The following is a 16122-nucleotide window of genomic DNA, read 5'->3' on the forward strand; positions in this document are numbered from 1 at the left end:
TTGGGTTCATTGATATCTAACTCTGGTTTTTTAACAATCGATTGAATTTTTCTACGGGTCCAATTAGCGGAAAAAAAAAATATTTATGAATTTTGTTAGGGTTCGACTTTTTTTGCTTTTATATCCGAGGGAACAAAGAAAATATGATCCTGGAATTCGACAATTAACAATTTTCAGTTTTTTTTTTTTTTTCATCAAATCAATTACAAAAAAAACTGAAAATATGCACGTACAGAAAATTGAAGGAGTACAGGTGGAATTTATAAAAATATTTGCGGCTGAAGTTCGCCGACGTTTAACAATTTTTGTATTTTTTTAAAAACGATAAATGAGAAAAAAAAAATATTTGAAAAAATTCCACTTATAGTTTTTTTAATTTTCTACATGTGCATATTTTTGGTTTTATTTTTTTTAGTAACTGCTTTGCTGAAAAAGAAATCCAAAATTTTTTAACTTCAGTATCATAAGAAATTGATGAGTGTGAGTGTAGCAGACATCAGACAAATTTAAAATTATTAATAAATGTAGTAAATAATTAATAAAATTAAATTTTTTAAAAATGTGCATTTAAATTATTTTATTTTATTAATTATTTACTCCATTTATTTATAATTTTAAATTTGTCTGATGACGGCTACATTCACAATCATAAGAAATTGGGAGTGATTTGGGTCAATGTCGGACTTAAAATTTTCAAAAAAATTTCCAGGCCTTCCAAGTGTAAATTTGGAAGTGTAAAAAAAAGTTTTTTAAAATTAAGTCAGTCAGCGAAGCAGGGGAGGGTACTGCTAGTGTAATTATATTTTAAAAAATCGGTCTGTCAGTTGACCCTGCGGGCCAGCCCCAAAACTTCCCGCTGAGCTCGTTGAGCTCGAAAACATTATTGTGAATACATTTTCAAGCTCTTCGAGCTCGCAAATACTTTTGTATGCCATTGTTTTGTAAAAAACCATTTTTTAGCATTTCTTTCTCCCACGATATCTCGCGAACGAATTAACCGATTTTGATGGTTGAGGCGGCAATCGACGTGTTTTATCAAGTTCTAAAGCTGATCAAATTTTGAAATCGATTTATCGAGTCGTTTTTGAGAAATTTCGAAAAAACCAAAAAAAAATTGTTTTTTGAATTCTTTCGTCAACGGTTTCTCTTGAACGAATGAACCGATTTTGATAGTCGAGGTGGCATTCGACGCGGCTTATAAAGTTTTAGAGCTGATTAGATTTTGGAATAAATCCATCGAGCAAATTAAAAGTTATCCAAATAAAACATTTTCGAAAAAATTTTATTTTTGAAATATCTCTGAACGCACCCTACCGATTAAGTTCAAATTTTTATGGCTTCAAGACATTAACAAGCCGCGTCGAATGACACCTCAACGATCAAAATCGGTTCATCCGTTCAAGAGTTATGAATATTTACATACATACATACGTACGTACGTACGTACACACATACATACACTCAGACATCATCGTGAAATTAGTCAGGATAGCTTCCTAGGACCTCGAAACGTCGACATCTGATGGAAATTCGATTTTCGTAAATCGGACCGAAACCAATAACTTCCCGAATTTTTGAAAATTTACAATTTTCTTAGCGGGAAGTTAAAAATTTAATACCGATATGAAATTTGAACAGTTGAATTAAAAAGTAATATCGTTTTATAATTGAATGCCTTTTTGGCGTATGATTTGATAATTTACAAATTGGAACAGGGATTCGAGATAATGGATTGATAAATCCGATGGTCGGGGGGTTGCCTATGGCCGGTCGGTTATAAATGTAATTACATGCGGGCATCAGATGTAGCCAATTAGTATCAATGCTAATTTCATCGCGCCTGTAATATCATATTTATAATTTTTATCCGTTGGAAAAAGCATCGACTGCTTAAGTAGATTACCAGTGACGTTGATACTCTTCTATGATAAATTTCCACATATATTTTTATTCAAGCGGTACCTTCTTAGCCAGCTGCAGCAACAGTACGACGTTTCCTCCATTCCGTTGCATCCTTTTGTGATTTCATCGCACGTGGCAGCTATCAGTTCTCTATTTGTTTTTTTTTTCCTTATCTGGCACTTTTTCCTCTACCTTTTTTTCCTTTTTCTTTTTCTCTATAAACAGTTTGCCATCTATAAATTCGGGATTCCTCTTATGAATTATCCATGCCACTGATCGTATTTTTATGAATATGGCCTTTGGAAATTGTAATATCGTAAACGTTCGTTACTTAGCCCACATATATCTGATGATTTACTACTCATATGTACTTTGAATTTAAAAAAGTTTAGCTGTCGAGTGTTTTAAATTTAATAAACACATATATATGTAAAAAACTTTTTTTTTCTAACTACAGTTTATTTCATGTGTCATAAATATTTACGACACATTCATTTTAAAGCAAAATGACATTTATTTTTTTAATTATACTAAAAAAATTTATGATCCTGAAGTTAGCAGACAATTAGTTATTTTCGGATTTTTTTTTCAACAAATAAAATAAAAAAAAAACAAAAACTAAAAATGTGCACATGTAGGAAATTTAAAAAACTACAGGTGCAATTTTTTCAAATATTTTTTTTTTTATAATTTATCGTTAAAAAAAAAATCCAAAAATTATTAGACGTCGGCTAACTTTAGGGTCATAAAAATATGAACCTGAAGTTAGCAGACAATTAGTAATTTTTGGATTTTTTTTTCAACAAATAAAATAGAAAAAAAACAAAAACTAAAAATATGCACATGTAGGAAATTTAAAAAACTACAGGTGCAATTTTTTCAAATATTTTTTTTTATAATTTATCGTTTAAAAAAAAGTCAAAAATTTATTAGACGTCGGCTAACTTCAGGGTCATAAAAATATGAACCTGAAGTTAGCAGACAATTAGTAATTTTTGGATTTTTTTTTCAACAAATAAAATAAAAAAAAAAACAAAAACTAAAAATGTGCACATGTAGGAAATTTAAAAAACTACAGGTGCAATTTTTTCAAATATTTTTTTTTAATAATTTATCGTTTAAAAAAAAGTCCAAAAATTATTAGACGTCGGCTAACTTCAGGATCATAAAAATTTTAGTTACACTAATAAATAATAAAAATACTGAAAAATTATCTGGCTTGTAAACGGATTGATTTTTACAAGACTATTAATATTAAAGCAAGGATACGTTACAAACAAAACAATAAACAAAATATCCTTGTCATACTATAGAATGTATATCCGACAAATATATTGTTTGAACGCATCACGAGACCACACCAGCTAATTTCTCAAAAGTAGAACAACAACTATTGATTATCGCACGTTTAGATAGTCATATATATATACATATATACACAACCGTGTCGCTTATTGTTTTCAATTCATTTCGAATTATAATCTAACACAAACAAACAAACAAATACATCCGAGAAACCGCTACCCTACTATAAATTTAAACACCACGTGCAAAAACTTGTTGACTCGGTCCTGTTGAATATGTACTCGTAATAATTACAACTCTCCGCATTGTAATGAACTAAATCTACGGCTGTTCCCCTTTCCGTTTGTTAAAATTACAGCTCGTGTATACAAACATTTTTTAATAAAATAAACTGATGGAATAACAAAAGTATACCGTCCATTTTAAGCAGGTCGTTGACTCGAGGGAAATAAAAAGTAAAATAATAATAACAGTATAAATATATTTCAATACATCTTCCAGATTATAGAAGTTTAGTATAAAAAATCGTGTTTAAAAGTTTGTGGGATTTAAAATCCCCGAGATATGCCGTATCCTAAGAATCCCCATTATTTTTTTTTCGTTACTTATCGTCGGGGTTGTCTTGGTTCGGTCTCATGGTATCGGCGGTTGCCGGCGGAGGTGAAGAGAATCCGCCGTCAGAGCTCAGGCACAACATGAACAGGGTGCGAAAGAGGCAGGGGCCCGTAGTGTTATGGGTGTCGCGAGGACAGGGAATTGAGATAGGAGCTTGAGGAAGAACCAGCCAGTGTACACAGCAGTAGGAGCAGTAGGTACACCAGTATGTAGGTATATAGGATAGGAGGTTGAGCTGAGGACGATGGGGATACGAAGAAGAAGAAGAGCAAGAGCAAGAGCAAGAGTAGAGAAGAGGATGAAGAGCGAGTGGTAGGATTGGGTAAAAGCGCGTGATGAAGTAGGATAGGAAATTCGTCCCGCGGCACGCTGGGCACAATATTGATCTGTGGGTCGGGGGGTGGTCGTTCGGATAGGGTGGCAAGCAGGCGAGCAGCTCGAAATGGAGTGGGGGTTGCGTGGTGGTCCAGTCCGCAGCTTCACGCGAAATCGCAGGCGGCACTACTCTACCTACATATATATCTATGTAGTCGGTTATGTAGATGTATGTGTGTGTGTGGGGTGTGTGTTTGTATGTTCATTTCTCTCTCTTGGATGTTTACCCGTGTGTAGGAGATGTCTGTATGTATGTGTCTGTGTTGTTTGTGGGGATGCTGTGTGAGTAGGGAGATGGCTCGTAGTAGGAGACGATGAGAATCCCCTTCGCCAGCGGGGCGTGCTTATACCGCAGGTGCTGCTGCGACTCGTGAGCTTGGGGTACCATCATCCAGCTTGAAAGCTACAGCCGACCGGATCTTCTCAGTAGTTACGTTGCAGCCTTACGCGCGAGTACGGCTTTTACGTCGTCTTTATAGAAATAATAAGGGTCCGTTAGTACACTATCGCGCAAAGACATTAACGCGCACTCATGGACTCTTGTACTGTTTAAATTAAAATTATGCATGCACGTTAAATGAACTTTTTTAAGTAAAAGCTTACGTGCTTAATTGTCGCTATTATTTTTTATTCTTCCTTATACTTTGAAAGAGTATTTTCTTAGAGTTTTAAATTTAACTGATGGTGGTTTATGGTACTGATGAGTGTTTTTTTTTTTTAATTGAAAGTAAATGAGGATGATAATTTACGTTTATGTATTGATGATGATGATGATGATGATGATAATGAAGGATTGATGCAGCGGAACTTCTGAAATCTGAAAGTGGTATTATTATTGTCAAGCCCCTGGTTACGGCGGACGAACCGCGTGGTGTTACTACTTGGAAATACCCGATTAATTCTCGGACGCCGGCGCGGTCTGCTGTCGTCGCCTCTTCGCTCGAGTGATTAAACGTTGAGAGGACTTTGGCCTCTGAAACGGCTGGCTCTATTCCTAACTCTGCCCCAGGGGGTGTGTGTTTGTGGACTGACTGTCCGCTGTGTTTGTGTGGATGTGCTGCGAGAGTGAATTTACTGTCAGAGTTGATCTAATAGTAGTTGTAACAGTAGTGTTTGTAAAGGTAAAGTCGTGCTTAGAAGTACCAAGGAGGAAAGTGCTGGAGACTTGGTTGCCGGATGAGCCAGACTACTACTGTGGGACACCTGTAAGCGGGCACATCGTTAACGCCCGAGGATGGGAGTACGCTGAATTGGATTAAAACCCGCTACCCCAAATTTCCGGGCTCGGGTCGTTGCCCCAACGTTATTATTAACCACTTGGACACTTTTATTTTCAATCATATTTATTTTATTTATATCGCAGCTAAATTGGAAACTGGTAAGGATCAAGATGTGGAAAAAAAATGACAAATAGTGCGAAAAATTCTTCTCAGCTTAATTTTATTTTTTATAATGATGATGTCAAAATTTACTTATATTGTATACGAGTCTTTTTCATTCTGTCTGATATTTTTTAATGTTTAATTAACGATACTCGGGTGAAAGAAACATGAGGTTAATCCTCCTTCCTCGTCAGGAAATCGAACCCTGTTGCTACGTGTCGCGTTTTTATTTTAGTAATTTCTCTTTAAAAATTTAAAACCACTTGTCACACAGTCTGATATCTAAAATTTAAAAATAGTTTGACGTTTATTTATGCATTATTTTCATGTGTAGTTTACTTTCAGCAATCGATTATTAAAGCATCCGGTCCTAATTTATTATTTACGGAGTCCCCAGTAGTTTGAAATTTTTCCCATACTCGAAAATATTTTTTCTAGCCTACTAATGACGTTTGTTTATAAAAAATTACCCATGAAAATCGATACGAATTTACCTTCGATAACCCTAGCCTCGATAATTACAGTTAACTTTAATAAAGCGGCCTAGTTTTTTTCTATGCAGGCCATGGAAGGGTTGTTCGGCTTGAAGGGAAAACAATGCCGGGCATCAGGGCGCTTTCCTTCGTCTACTAGGGTTCAATAATTGAAAATATTTTTTTTTATATATTTTTTCTTTCAAGAAATCTCTTTCGGTTCCCATTAAAATTTTAGTAAAAATTTGTTATCGTCGATTAATAATTTATGCGGATGTTTCGATATTTTGCTTCAATTGGCCATTTGGTACTTAAACAAGTTAATATTGATTCAATCTAATTCTACTATCGCAATATAATGTATTAATGATCATGTGATGGCATCATACTGCGCATATAATTGGGAATCTGTTCTGTCGTATTCTATAGAGATTCAGTTTATGATTATTTCGAAACCTGAGTTCAAAAAGCTACAAGATAAATTGTTATTCTAATTTTTAATTATAGAAATTATAATTTCGACATATATGTAAATTTATGTGAATTTTAATTAATTCAATATTGACTTACGTGATGAAGATAATTAAAATAATTGAAAAAAAGAAATTACCGGAAAAATAAAAACGGTGTAATGAAAATGTTCATTTTTTTATTTTATTAAAATATGAGAATAGCTAAAAAAAATACGTGGCAGGAAGTGTGTGAATGCCCGTGCAGAGAGAATAGGAGTAGAAGGTCTATATAAATGTATATCTATAACAATTCGATTCGCATGGCATATTGAAGCAAGTGAGAGTTTGTAGGACGTAGCAAAAACTACTGGTATCTAACTTCCGGTTCAAAAATCACCGTCATTAATAAATGTGTGGGAGAGTGGAACGGTGAGATAGTCGCGTATATTTTTTGACGGTCATACGAGAAAAAGTGAGAGCTAAAGTCACTAAAACTAATGCGCGTTTATACTTTTTTTTCTTGTTGAATTTTTTAGTGAAAAATTTTTTGCCATTCTCTTTATCTTTCTACTCGCTCGGTGGCGAGTTAATCAATTACATTTGTAAGGCGAGTGTATATTTTGTTGAATTAATTCGGCCCTCGGGGAGCGTATCAATCACATTTAAAATAGCGGTGAAAAAATACGCGGATAAATAAAAAAAGGGTAAAAAATAATGAAAGTAAAAGAAGAATTTTTCTGTCAGGCAGTTTGTTTGAGGAAAAAGACTCGAAGAATCAACTCATCACTTTTATTTTTTTTTTCCACATTTTTTTCCACAGTTTCTTTGAGTGACTGCGCTGGAACAAAACGAACCGCAGAGAGGAAAAAATAAATTGCCGCACAAGATAAAATACGATAAAAAAGATCTACATATATAGATATATGTACATATAGATATCTGTATATATTGTAATAAAAAGCAAAGCGGAAAGACAGAAGGTATGAAAGGGGAATGTGTTAAGGACTGGGGACGAGGATAATCATCCGTCCCCATAAAAAAAGAGCGGCGTAACGGGCGTCGTTTAGTTATCCAACGAAAGTAAGGTGAGAAGATAAATATTGTTGCCGGGTATGACGGCCAAGTCGGGAGGTCGCCGGGCGTTTGTGAAGGGTTCGAGCGAGTAGTAATAGCTCCCAAAGTGTCCACGGGGTCAACGGGCACACCTTTCCAAGAAGCCATCGGTCAGAGAATAAATTATTTAAATTTCCACGAGGTGAATAAATTAACCGCAGAAAAAATGAAAATCCGGTGCTAACAATTAGCTGATTGTGGTGATTTAATTGTGAGTGCTAACACCAGTATTAAAATTTGACGGGTTTAAGAGACGGATAGAGACGCCATTTAATATCAATAATGCGGGCTGAAAGATTGAGGATGTCGGGCAAGACGACGAAAATGTCTGGTGAAAAGGAAAAACGGAGGATGAGTGTCTTAGTCCTGAGACGCCCCGGGTTACAGTCTTGGATCTTGAATCTCAGCTTTGTCATTGTACTTCTTACAACCCTCCCACAAGGTGAGTTTTTCCACTACTTCTTATACATTTTATGCAGTTCCCGATCCAACTGCTTATATATTTTATTTTTATTATATCTGCTACATAAAATTTTTCCGGTGTGTAAAAGTGTGTGAGGGTGTGTGCGGATCGACAGCTTACCCAACGGCATTTTTATCTAGGTATATAAGTTTAAAGTAGTATAAATCCGTTGGCGAAGCGGCTGACGCTTCAGGGAATTTTTAAAAGGCGAGGGTTGGTTTGTTTCCCAGATTTTGCGGCAACGGCTGCTACTTGAGCTGATTCTGGGTATCATACCGAGAACGTATAACGGGAATGAGGATATAAGAGTCTTATACATGAATAGAATGTGTACGAAAATTCGCTATAAAATCGTTAAAGGTATACGCTAAGAATACGGGGTATTAAGGATACGATTGTAATTTCGCGGGTATTACGATAATTTTATTCATTGGTTTGAAAGGAGTATTTGCATGAATTGATTTTCTCTTCTCACTCTATTTCTCTTCTCCTTCTATTGTATAAGCGGATTACATTTGTTTATCGGTATCGCTGTTCGGAGTATAGTTGCACTTTCATCTGACTATTGATGCTCCCAGGACAATGCCAGATTAGGGTGATTAGGTTGTCTTTACCGGGATAAAGGTATTCATTGGTCATTTGCCTAAATTTTAGATGGTACTTGTGATATCTCTGAGTGTTCGCCGCCAACCCACTGATCAAAGAATCAATTAAACTTGAGATCATGGTCGGTTAAATTGCCAGTAATAATTATTTATCTCAATTATTCCTCTATCACTATTCCACATAAGGGAATTTTTAATTACATCAAATGTGTTTTTTATTTTCATTAAACTTTTTTTTAATTCTCGAGCTATCCGTTTTAATACTCAACTTTTAAACCTGTTACTCTGTTGCTGTTAAAGTAGGGCACGAATGAAAAGTACTAACATAAAATAAAAAAAAAATCACAGACCAAACAAGTAGATACATAACATAGATCTGTATACAAGGGTACGAAATGTACAAGTTTTTTTTTATCTGCATTTGGCTCAAGTGCGGATAAGTGAAAACGGAAAAGATTTTGGCAGACCGCCGACTCTGATTTGTACTTTTATATTTTTAATTCAATGAGTATCATCAAGTCGCGATATAAAATTTTTTTTATTTTCTTAGGTACTGAGTCTATTTACCGATGAGTATAAAAAAATTTTATTTATTTAAATATTCGCTTCTCTGCAGAGAGATTTCACCGGAAAATTATCACATGAAGCGCAAAGTGTCTACAGAATTTCCCTGGGTAAAAAGTGTGCGAGGGTGTAGACACGTTGTGTACTGATGCAAGTAGGCCGTCACAGATTTTATTACTAGTTTATATATTCACACTACACGGTTTAGTTAGTCTCGTTTATGAATTTCAGTAAAGTTATGACGCGATGCTTGTCAGTACAGTAGATTCAAACTTTCATATGCTTTGATAAATTTAAATTATGAATTTTAAATATATAAAGTATTAATCTATTCATTTGTAAAAAAAAAAACTTCATTGTAAAAACGCGTTTTTTTTTTTTTTTTATCCGCAATGACTTTTTTCACTCAATATCAATGTGTATTAAAGTGAGGAAATGATACAGTTGAAAAATGATCGTGAATTTTTTTATTTATTTTTTCTAAAGAATGTATTTATTGAAAAAAGTTCTTTGATATCGTGGAAAGTATAAAATCTATTCATCGAGATTTCTCACCAAGAAAAATTGAAATGCTTTCTCCATGAGGTTTTTTCGAGTACTGTAAGCCCTTGGGGCTGGATCGCATTATATAATATTTTAAAAAAGTTAAAAATAAAAAGCTATTGATACTTGGGAACATACAAATTGATGCATCCACTCGGTATCGTAATTTAAGACTTAATCACTATCGATATTAAATTCATAATTATTTAATAAATTTAATTGCAATATTGTATATGAGCATTGAAATGTTGGGGATTAGTATGTTATTTGCGTCTGAATATTAAAAATAATTTGTTTGGAATAATTCCCGAGTCGAAGTATTCAACGTAAATTCAACGTTTTTAACGTTTTCAACGTAAATTCAACGTTTTCAACGTAAATTCAACGTTTTTAAAGTTTTCAACGTAAATTCAACGTTTTCAACGTAAATTCAACGTTTTCAACGTAAATTCAACGTTTTCAACGTTTTGAACTTAAATTGAACATTTTGGACAGTGATCGGCCTATGAGAAAGAAAAGAGATCGTGAAAAGAAAGCACCAAGCTTTATCGCAAAGTTTTCCAGACTAATTATCAAAAAGATAAGTAGTATTCTCAAGGTCTTTCTCCAAAACACAATCTATGATGCTGTCACTTAATTCAACAACATTAAATTGAAGACTAACACTGCCATAAGATTGCCCGATCAAAAATGATTTCAAATTATTATAATTCAGTATAAATGATTATATTCGAGATATCACATATATGTATAATTATGCATATAGGTCCATATTATATTTATATATATATATATATGCATATAGGTCCATATTATATTTATATATATATAAATCAACGTTGAAAACGTTGAATTTACGTTGAAAACGTTGAATTTACGTTGAATATTTCGACTCGGGTTGCTATAGTAATTAACCCGTAATCAAAAGAACATAGTTTACTGATGAATCCATAAACTATACTATTATTTTATTATTATTAATGGGATAACGGATAGTTTACCTTGTGTATTCATTCAATTTTCTCGTGGTACAGTGTTTGAACAAGTGATCAGCCTCGTAGTAGTAGTTGGGAATGCATTTAGTCGCTATAGTAAACCGAATTTCGGAGGCCATAAACTTTGCGATAATCCGCCCAAGAGTTTAGTTAACTTGGCTGTTATTATTGTTGTTATTATTATCATTATTATTATTATTGTACACGTAAATAATCAATTTAAATAATACTTTTGAAGTAAATATGTACAATCTCATAATTAATATGCGAGTGATTATTTGCGTTACAATCATAATTCAACAAAAGTATTTTCTCATATTTTACACAATAAGTTGAATATCTCCATAATTGTAATTATGAACATTGCAAGCATTCTTAAGTACACGGAAAAAACAATATAGGGGAGGGTGAGGCAGAGCGGCCCCCCTAAGCCAATTATTATTTTTTGTGGCTTTCAACCATAAGAGCACTTTACTTTTGTCCTATTCCGAACAAATTTATGGACATTTTGCCAAAATTCTGAAAATTTTTTTTTTTTTTTGTGGGGCAGAGCGGCCCCCTTCAAAAAGTGATAAAAAAATTTTTTTTTTCGTTTTTTTTTTTTTTTAAATTGTTTTCATCATTAAGAATGTATTTCTTTCTCTTGACAACTATTTTTGGTTTTATATTATTCGATAAAAATTTTTAAGGTGTAATGAATCGTTCACTCTCGATTACCTTAATTACTAATTGTTATGCAATAAAAAAAAAAAAAAAATTCTATAGTTTTACTTGATTTCAAAAATTTATCAACTAAAAAAAAAATTTCATTTTTATAAATTTTCAGTGACCAAATTTGCCTCTTACATAGAGAAACGGCTGAAAAATATGAAAAAATAATTTTTTCGGAAGTTTCGGCTGGTCCATTTTGCCCCAAGTGTTATGCGTAGGGCTAGAAATGTGGAATTATACTAATTTTTTTTTAATTTGACGATAAAAATATGAAAAAATTACTTTTTCAAAATTTTGGGCTTGTCCATTTTGCCCCAAATGTCATGCGTAGGGGTAAAAATGCGCAAACATATCGGATTTATAGTAATTAGTCGAAAAAAAAAAAATTTTTTTTTTGGTCAAAATTTCAGGGGGGCCGCTCTGCCCCACTCTCCCCTAGTAGTGGCAACTCTCTGGAATAGTACTGAGTACTTTCTGAAAAAAAAAATTTTAGACTGTACTGTGTGGTATCTAGACTTTATTCACTATTCTCTAGATAGTACTGAGTACTATCCCGAATAGTAGTGGATACACTCAGAAAATTAAGTAATTGTGTTTATTATGCTACATTTTTAATTCCAATTATCTAGAATGATTATAACGTTTTTCAATGCAAAAATAGTTAGTGTTATAATTTTTTTTTAATAGAATTAATAATTATTGGATGATAACTTCTGCAATAAATTTCGTAACAGTTACTATCAGAATGGTAACAATTATAATTTCTGATGATAATTGTTACCATCTGGATTATAAATATAACTCTCTATAATAATAATAATAATTAACTCTAATTAACATTCTGAATTGTAACAATTATTGTACAATCATTAGATAATATTCACTACTATTGGATTGATGGTAGAAATTTTACCATAACTAGATAGTAGTTTCTTTTATCGAGCAATGAAAATGAAAAAAATCATGTAATTTGACTGCTTAAGGAGTAGTTCCGGGAGTTTGGGCTGGCCGAAGATGTTCGGCTGACTTATCAGCATCAATATGTGAAAAATTTCTGAAATCTACTTATGTACCTGAAGATCGGAACGTTTTTCACGCAACGAAAATGAAAATAATTTATGAAATTTGTGTCTAAAGGCTACTTAAGGTGTAGTTGGGGGTGGCCTGTCATTTTTGGGTGAAGTGCGAAACATTTCCGAAATCTAGATCCAGTAGATTTTTGAATTTTCATTTCTTGTTTCATATTTTCGTTCCGCGAAAAACGTTCAGATCCCGCACGGATATATACTTTTTCCGTGCGGGATCTTCAGGTACACATCTAGTCTGTATCCACTACTGTCCGGGATAGTACTCAGTACTATCCAGAGAGTACTCAGTACTATCCAGAGAGTAGTGGATAGAGTCTAGATAGCATACAGTACTATCTCAGAGAGTTGCCATTTCAATATTATTTTTTCCGTGTACGCAATTACATATGGCGGCATTGCAGAAGAGTAAAAATAAAATTTAAATGATAAAAAAAAGATATTTAAAGCGAATTAATAATTTATGAGAATGTATGAAGTTTTTGTAAAAGTTATTGTCTCGTTGCATTCTTGAATCTATTTACTATTACAGTCGACGCATTACTAATGTAATATATCGACAAGTCGATGTCTGGTTGTGGTAACACATGTTGGCATACACTACTCTTCGCATTACAATGAACGTAAAGCCGCTGGCTCTTTGGCACGTCCGATGATCGTTTGCGACGTGGTAGAATATTGAGAGCGTATAGAAGATAGAGAGCTTGCATTAGTCGTGTGTGTTGTTGTGCATAAATGTATCTGTAGATCTCCATGTTCGTGTTATAAACATACATCATATATATATATGTGAGTATGTGAATGTGTGGGTATGTGTTCTTTGTAGTCAGTCGTTAGATATTTTTGTGTAAAGCTCACGGGCTTTGAGTATTGCCGAAGACATACCACACAGCTTTCCCTCGCAGTCCTATTTTATGGAATAGCAGCGGCAGTTTTTCAATTACCACGATCCTGTTGGTGGTTGGTAGACTAGATACCAGACTCAAGAAAATGGAGTAGCTGAGACAAGACCTAAAACTTGGATTTTCTCTAGTAACGTATCGAGTTTACCTTTTTTTTTTTTATTTTGTTTTATGTTTAGGTTTCGTATCTCGGCAAGCTGTAGATTCTTTTTAAATATTTTTTTTCGTGTCTCTGTTCATCTGGACTAAACTAGTTCACGCTTGATCTTTTTCTCTAAAGTGTGATAGAAGAGCAGTAGCTTGCACTCCTGGGAATTAACCCGTTATAAGCATAAACCGCCACACGGAGTATGCCACCCGTAGTTGCTGGATAAAACGTGACCTCGGTATTCTTCGCTAATTTTTTATTCAATCTCGAGACGCTTTTAGTGCTTTTACTTTAGACTGTGAATTAAAGGAGATTAAATAGATGCGCGAGCTATCAGATATACCAGTTTCTCTGATAAATTATACTACTTGCTCTATAAAATATGTACTGCGATATTTGAATTATTGTCATTATTACTATCAGGTAATTTAGATCTGTATTAATGTCTGATGGAAGATTTAGTACTTCGCCTTTAGTTTAAAATTTCATCAGATTAAAAGATTTATCTGGATAATTAAATGGTCATTTCGTGGTTTCACTTCAATCAGACTGTTTAATTATGTCTGCAGGGGCTATAAATTATTTCGGCTCCTTTTTTTCCCATCAAATTATTTTTATCCCTCAGAATAATATTTCATATATATATTTTTTTTTTATATTCTTGAGAAGATAAAAATTATAAATCAATTCAAAATTTATTAATGCTCACTATTAGTTCAAATTTATCAAGGACTTATTTAGTTACTACAGTTTTAATAATTAAAAAAAAATTTTTGATTAAATTATTTAAAAGTATCGGTGCAATAAATAATTTAAAGATTTTTTACAGCAACAAGTATGACATAATATTCTCGTTAAATTTAAATGAATATTTTTATTTTGATCCTCCGTATTACGCGATGTTTAAAATTTTATAAATACAAACAGTAATAAATTCACGGAAAAATATGAGCTAGGGAGAGAGGGAGAGAAAAGGGGGGTAGGAAAGGTAAACTCTTGACTATTTTAACCAAAGTATCGCGTTGTAAAATATTCAGTTTAGTATCGATTATTCGTAAAAGATTTATAGTAGTAAAGTACTAGAGTAAGTACGAGAAAAATGCGAGAGATAGAATGAAAGTAGAGTGCTGTGTTTAACTCCTCAGTACATAAGACACTATTTATTATTTTTACAATTTTTTTTAAACTTTTTCGACTCGGTCTGCGCACTCTAAATCCAATCGTATTTCATAGGGACATGAAAGCACAGCATCACCGCAGGTGAGAAATTGTGGGTACAGGTGCTGTACTCAATCTTCGTGTGCTACTTTAGTTTATACATGCAATGAAGGTAGTAAGAGGGAATAGTTGCTTCCTGGCAAGAAAAGCATCACCATATTACGTATCCGCTTTTGCTACTGCACTGAAAAATTGCCTGCGCAATAGCACTTCAAGACTGAGAAATGTTTCCTCTAAATTTTCTAAGCTTTCATTAAGTCTGCTCGATAAATGGCCACGGTGTTTACTAAAGTTTTGTCTGTTTAATTACCGTGGCACCGCAAGCTTGACCACTAAGCTCAAAACTTGCTCAATTGAGCTGCAACAGGTCTCTAACAATCATTTGTTAAAAATTTAAACCAATCTATTTTTTTTAGATTGAATTATCTATGCTCATACGAAAAATTATTATGCTGTATCATAATACTTACTATGCGCGAGACACTTATCGATAAGATTTAATAACAATTACTTCCATACATTATAATAATTGTGATGCGGCATAATAATTTTTCATAAGAGCATAATAAATTTTTGGATGCTTCACTTTCTGTTTCAAGTTAAGTCGACAGCAAAATAAAAATAAAAATTGCTAGGTTTCGAGCCAAGATTTTTCTCCGTGTAATTGGGTCTTCGAACGAAAAATTATACACGGAAAGAAATTTTCTTTAAAAATTACCGTTAAATTCACTGTAATTGTGAGACATAATGCGGCGCTTTTATTTATTATCATTTTTGAAATAAAAATTACAAAAAATTTATTTATTTTGTGGTAGACTTCATAAAATTTACCGAAAACCGAATAAAATTTACAGTAGACTGCGGTAAAATTTGTTGAAAAAAAGTTAAAAATTATCTCACTTACCGAAAAATGTTTATGTCGTGCCATTCGTCCCACGATTACAGTGAATTTAACGGTAATTTTTAAAGAAAATTTCTTTCTGTGTAGGGTCAATTATTTTTCATATATTTTTGTTACTAATTCCTCCTTACTTACCTCTCGAAAAAATATTTTCTCGCATTTAAAACCCGCAGTTGTATGGAATCAAATTATTAAAAGCATAAAGATCGTAGTGCAGTATCGAGACGATATTTGCAAACCATTTTTACGGTAGCATCGATAATACATCTTTTCATATTTTTTTCTTCAATACTTATATTTTTTTTTAAACTTCCGTTTCTTTCTTTCTTTAACCTGCTTTTCTTCGGTTCTTATATGCATTCAGAGAAAT

At 33.1% G+C, this 16122-nt stretch overlaps 1 protein-coding gene across 2 annotated transcripts in view; it reads left to right on the forward strand.

Moving 5' to 3' along the window:
- The first annotated feature begins 7089 nt into the window (after positions 1-7089).
- LOC130678752 (acetylcholine receptor subunit alpha-type acr-16-like) overlaps positions 7090-16122 on the forward strand; it is a 171817-nt gene continuing 162784 nt past the window's right edge. For both annotated transcript variants that reach the window (XM_057486195.1, XM_057486197.1), the window contains exon 1: positions 7090-8059. In XM_057486195.1, the coding sequence (XP_057342178.1) occupies positions 7900-8059 (160 nt within the window). In that variant the 5' untranslated portion in view covers positions 7090-7899. The remainder of the gene's footprint in view (positions 8060-16122) is intronic.

This window comes from Microplitis mediator, chromosome 2 (genome assembly GCF_029852145.1).
Source record: "Microplitis mediator isolate UGA2020A chromosome 2, iyMicMedi2.1, whole genome shotgun sequence".
NCBI lineage: Eukaryota > Metazoa > Arthropoda > Insecta > Hymenoptera > Braconidae > Microplitis > Microplitis mediator.